General features: G+C 37.4%; 1 protein-coding gene across 2 annotated transcripts in view; it reads right to left on the reverse strand.

The window, feature by feature from the left end:
• The window catches only part of adhfe1 (alcohol dehydrogenase iron containing 1), an 11,981-nt gene extending 6,676 nt beyond the window's left edge, over positions 1-5,305 (reverse strand). Inside the window, exons 1-7 of one of the 2 annotated variants that reach the window (XM_042428113.1) lie at positions 5,172-5,305; positions 4,339-4,376; positions 4,044-4,093; positions 3,473-3,526; positions 2,597-2,751; positions 1,061-1,257; positions 456-533 (exon numbers count right to left, since the gene is read on the reverse strand). In XM_042428113.1, coding sequence (XP_042284047.1) covers positions 456-533; positions 1,061-1,257; positions 2,597-2,751; positions 3,473-3,526; positions 4,044-4,093; positions 4,339-4,376; positions 5,172-5,224 — 625 coding nt within the window. In that variant the 5' untranslated portion in view covers positions 5,225-5,305. The remainder of the gene's footprint in view (positions 1-455; positions 534-1,060; positions 1,258-2,596; positions 2,752-3,472; positions 3,527-4,043; positions 4,094-4,338; positions 4,377-5,171) is intronic. The other variant, XM_042428112.1, reaches the window with a different exon arrangement.
• Positions 5,306-5,844: the final 539 nt, after the last annotated feature.

Genomic DNA, 5,844 nt, shown 5'->3' on the forward strand with positions numbered 1-5,844 from the left:
AAAACAGACTTTAGCTCCGAAAACCTTCTTTATTAAATAAATCACTGAAGGATAATACAATCAGATAATATATATAATCAGATAATACCTGCGTTTCCATGGTAACCACTATAAATACTACAACTCATTTGATTTATTTAGGATGTTTCCTTCAATAACACGCTAAGAAAACACCTCAACATGCTGCGACCCCCACATTATAAACTCACATAAACATAATAATAATAATAATAATAATAATAATAATAATAATAATAATAGACTTAAATAATAATGGAAAGGTTAAATGTGTTACAAGTTTTCTTAAATTATCATTAAAATTATTATTAAATTATCATAAATTTGGTTAAAGTTTGACGTCTGAAATGTAAAAACACAGATTAGAGCATCTGGAAACATCTGGAAACATCTGGAAACATCTGGAAACATCTGGAAACATCTGGAAACATCTGCACCTGTTTTGGCCTTCAGAGGTTCGTAGTCAAAGATGGCGACTCCGGTGGTCTCGCTGCCGGTTCCTGCAGTCGTAGGAACTGAAGCGTAAAGTACAAAGTTCACGTTTGTTACTGTTGAAGCTTCGACACGTTTTACAGATAAGAACAGAACTCAACAGGTGTAAAAACCAGCAGGTCACATGACCACACGGACGCCTGCAGCTGAAGGAAAAGTTCCCACTTTAAAATAAAAAGAAAATTTTAATTCATTTATATTTCAATCTCAGTTTTATGAATATTATTTTATTTATTTATTAGTTTATGTTGAACATTATGAATTTTATTAAGCAGGAATTCAATTTAATTAATTAGATCAAGTTTAAATTAAGAAAATTAAAATAACATTTAAAAAAGTATATACATATAAATACATATATAATTATATTAAAAAGCTTGGCAAGAATAATATAATAATAAATAATAGAAATAATAATAATTAATTGAATGTGATTAATTCAATTTAACAAAGTTAATTAAAATGTAATTCATAACATTTGTATTGTGTGATGTGTGATGTAATGATTACTGATAATGATCTGTGATCAGAAGTAATTGTGACTCGTTACCTGCGATGAGCGGCTTCAGAGCGCCGGTGATCGGCTTTCCTTTGCCGATCGGAGCGTTGACGAAGTCCAGGAAGTCTGCGTCGGGGTGACACGCGTACAGATTGGCTGCCTTACAGGTGTCAATCACAGAGCCCCCGCCCACCGCCACGAACACGTCGAACAACTCGTTCTTAGCGAAGGCGATGGCTTCTTTAAAACTAAACAACACACAAACGTCGATGACATCACTCCACTTGTACTTTCATTTACACTGTAAAACATCTAAAAGCAGACAGGTCCACAGAGCTCAACAACACAAACATCGATATGAGAAACACTGCTGCTCCAAACAAAAGGTTGAAATATCTGACTGATAAATATATATATAATAAAAAGCATTTCTAGTTGTTCCAAAATAAAGTTTAATATGTAAAAACAGCGTTAACTATACTGAAGAACTTTCAGACTTTTGAAAACATGTTTTCCATCAGAACTTCACGCCTGCAACTGATCTTAAAGTCTAAACCAGCAGTCAGGAGTCTGTAATCATTCCTCCTGTTCATACTGGATATTAAATCCACAGTGTGTCCACACAGTCATTTAAAAGTCTGTGTGAAGCTTCTATTCAGCTTCAGCAGTCTGAGTTAGTCATATCAAGTGGATATCTGACACATTTACAGTCTTTTTAGCATCAAATTCCCTCTTTGTGTTTCCTCGGACAGTGTTTCCCTGTTGAGCTGCAGGTGGAAGTATAGTAACAAAAAGAGGAACTTTGGCACTAAAAAGACTGTAACGTTGAAAGATATCTACTTGATTTGACTCATTTGGACGCTGAAGCTTCATATTAGCTTCAGACTGTGGATTTAGTCCTCCATCACTTCCATTGTAAGGTCATTATGAAGGGATCTTCTAATGGTCAGTATGAACAGGAGGAATGATTACAGCAAGAAACACAGCTTTAATGTTCATTTGATGACTGACTGTTGGTTTAAGACACCTGAAAAACTGCGAACTCGTCCTTTAACCTAAAAACTAAGTCTAACCCCTAAAATCAGTGTGGAGACAGAAATGTGTCAACATAACCCATCAGCCAGGTGCAAACATATGAAATCACTCCCTACAGGAATAACGCAAATTCAAGAAATCTCTGCAATATTTCCAAGAGCTGCAATTTTGCCAAACCAGCAGCTGCTTGTGGTTTGGACCAATCGTGGCGTTTAGTGTTGCGGCAACTGACGTCATTCAGGTGGAAGATGGACAAATCTCACCTGCCAACAAACATGATGTCATAGACGAGCAAAACTATTCCCAGATGTTCCCAAATGAGCTTTGATTCAGTGAGTCAGAGGAATATAAGCTGATGTATTTTACACGTTGCAGATTGTGTCGCAATTTTTGAGAAAAGCAGCAAAATCATTTTTAGCCGCAATAATCACAAAAAAAACCTCAGCGACATCCTGGAGGGAGCGTAAAGTCAACTCCAATGTGCTTTGATATAAGAAATAAATGGGACACCTGACAGCCAATCAGAGAGCAGGATTTTTCCCTGTGACTCACCTGCTGTCGGTCGGCTCCACTCGCACGTTGTCGTAAACTTTGTACTTGACTCCGTTCTTGGCCAGAGACTCCAGGACGGCCTTCACTGGCGGGAGGCGGGACAGGTTCTTGTCCGTCATCAGACAGACGTTTCGAGCTCCGAGGTTCTGCAGGTCCTGCAGGAGAACCGGAGAACAACAACAAACGTTTCAGTTTACTGACGCAGACTAACAGAGCGACACTGACGTCACCGACCTGCACGCTGCTGTCTGACGTGTCGCTTCTTTTCTTCCCCAAAATAAATCAATTTAAAAATATTTCTACGAAATACATATTTGTAAAAAACCAACTATTTGTGCTTTTCCACTTCCTGTATTTGGATTTGGCTCCACCCCTATCAGTTACCACGACAACAAACGCCACGATTGGTCCAAACCACAAGTGGCTGCTGGTTTGGACGTTTCATGTGGAAAAGTTGCAGCTCTCGCAAATAACACAGAGATTCTTCAATATGAAACATAACAATTTCCCAGAGAAAGTGAATATAAATCAGAATCAGTTCAGCTTTTAATCTTTATCTGAATTAAACAGGTTTGATAAAAGCTCGTCATGTGATCTCGACAGCAGAAAACGTCTTCAGGCTGTAACTATGACGTCTGACAGATGAGATGCTTTATTGTTATAAATGCTGATGAGACTCATGCAAGAACAGAATATTAACTTTGTTTTAGTTCTATATTTTATTCCATGAGGACTTTATAATTAAAGTCAAACAGGTGTAAACACGGTCAAACTGTCTGTTCCACATGTCTGAAACTGAAACGTTTATTAAATCAATCACTACATGCAAATGTGGTTCGATATGTGATGATGATGATGCTGATGATGTTTGGTTACCATGCCGATCTCTCTGCTGACTCCTTCTCCATATCTGATGTTGGAACTCGCCATCTGTCAGAAACAAACAACAAATAACAAATTACAGTCTGACTGCAAACTGATCCGAGTACGGAGGCTCGACTCTGCCAGAAAAATAAATCAATACATGAGAAATGAAAACTCTCATGTTTATGTCCTCATGTTTTGATTTTATACATTTATAATCTGAATATATAATAAGAACTGAACGGTTTCCTGATTAGAAAAATAAAAAATGACATTGAAAAATGTTTTTACATTTTTGTCTTTTAATGAAAACGTTTAAATAAACACGTCTATGACCCGATGTCTAAATGTCTAAATGTTTTTTCTTTTTTTTGCAGTGTGGACTTGAAACTGGACGTATGTGAGATAAAAGCAGAGTTTTTGTGCTTCAGTTTAAAGCAGCTCCACAATAAAACAGCTCTGATTATATAAAATACTAAATAATGTCAATTGTGCAAAATATTGTGAGATTTTTTCTGAGAATTTTGATTGAATCTTTCTGAGTTTGTCAGAGTTAACGATGATCCACATGAGCTGCTGTTACCTCGAAGGCGTAGTCGGTTTTTCGGACGGTACAGGCTGCAGCTCCAGCACCTTCAGGAAAAACACAGACAACATGTGTGTGTGGATAATCAATCGATCATATTGATCTGGAATAATGGAGTTTTAATTTCTGATGAGTGACCCCCCCCCCCCCCCCCCAGAATGGCCTGACTGGAAGCTATCAGCCAATAAATCACCAATACTGATTGACAAGCAGAAGTTGAATATTGTCCGAACCATAAAACGCTGCGTCACGTGTTTGTTGGTGTAAATGCAGCTTTATGAAGGAGACTGACCTTGGTGGAAGGTGTTGGAGTGAGCAGGACATCTGCATCTGTTCACACACAAACAAACTCAATATAAAACATTATGAACTACAACTTGTGCTTTTGTTCTTTTTAATAAGACGGGACCCTGAGTTACTGCTGATCACCACTCGGAGCCTAAAGTCTGTAAAAACATTGTTTTAAAAGGAAGATTTGACACAAAAGGCTTCTGATTCACCAACAGAGAGAAGTTCAGAGAAACTAGACGGATATTTGCAGATGGTTCAACCAATCACCTGCCAGGTATTTTTTTGCACGTGCTGCTTCTCACACGATTGTGCAACAAATCAGTTCAGGTTTCATGAACTACACAGAGAAAAACTGTGTAATTAGTAACTGTGTAGTTACTAATTCTGTGTTCAGATTTTCACCAATCTATAAACAGAGTTAAAGATCACTTCTAGGCTTTATATTAGATATATAAAGTCCATATCTGCTCATCTTCAGTGGTTTATTTCTGCAGAATTCTCTCATGTAAATCTGCAGACTGACAGCAGATCTGAGAGAAAACAATTATTAAATAAAACATAAACGCGTCCTGGTGTCTAATAGTGAGCCGATAGTTTAAAGACACTCTGTTGGTCCTGAAGCTGTTTTCTATCTGAGCTGTGCGGCGGCAGCAGCTGCGTTTCTGCCGTAAAGATGTTCAAACTGTCGGTTTGTGGACGGACTTCTGGTCGCTGCGTCTCCGCCTGAAGGACAAAAACAACCGACGGAGCTGAAACGTCACCGCAGTTTGTTTACTCAACTCTAACTTTTTCCTGTTTAAAATCACATTTTTGATGCACGTGAGTCAAACTTACGCCGCGCGCTCGAGCTGCCTGAGCAGGTGAACCACTCGGTCCCGTCCGGCCATCCTGTCGCTGTGATGAAGATGAAGAGGATCCTCGCCGAGAGAAGAAGATCAGACTTTAAAGTCAGCAACAAGGCTTCCGGCTGTCCGTTTCAAAGTAAAGCTCAAACTCACCCCTGAACGCTTTACTTTGAAATCCCGATAATTTACTGAAGATCATTCATTTGCAGCTTTGATAAAAGTTTACAGACGTCATCTGACGGCTAGATCAGACCAGACTTTTATTTCTATATACTTTTATTTTCTTTATCAATTTTTATTCAACTGAATTATTTATTTCTTTTATTTTTCTCTTTCTCTTTTTAATTTGTCTCTTTTTGGAATTGTTCTCTAAATACAATCCAACATATTTAATAACATCTGTTTCATATCTGTGAAAATAGATAACTGTAATTTCATAACAACAGATTTCTGTCTGTAGAAGCTTATTTGGCTTAATAAAAATGATTTTGGAATAAAAATGTTGATAAAAAAATTAAAAAATGTAATATTCTTTGAAGGTAAAACCTTTTTACCCTTTGATCTTCTAAACCAGGCAGATCATCGATTCATATCTTACAATATGTTACCAGCAATTATTAATTATAAATACCATAAAGATATTGGAAGGTTTCCGACCACTT

The sequence above is a fragment of the Thunnus maccoyii genome, chromosome 12 (assembly GCF_910596095.1).
Source record: "Thunnus maccoyii chromosome 12, fThuMac1.1, whole genome shotgun sequence".
Classification (NCBI taxonomy): domain Eukaryota; kingdom Metazoa; phylum Chordata; class Actinopteri; order Scombriformes; family Scombridae; genus Thunnus; species Thunnus maccoyii.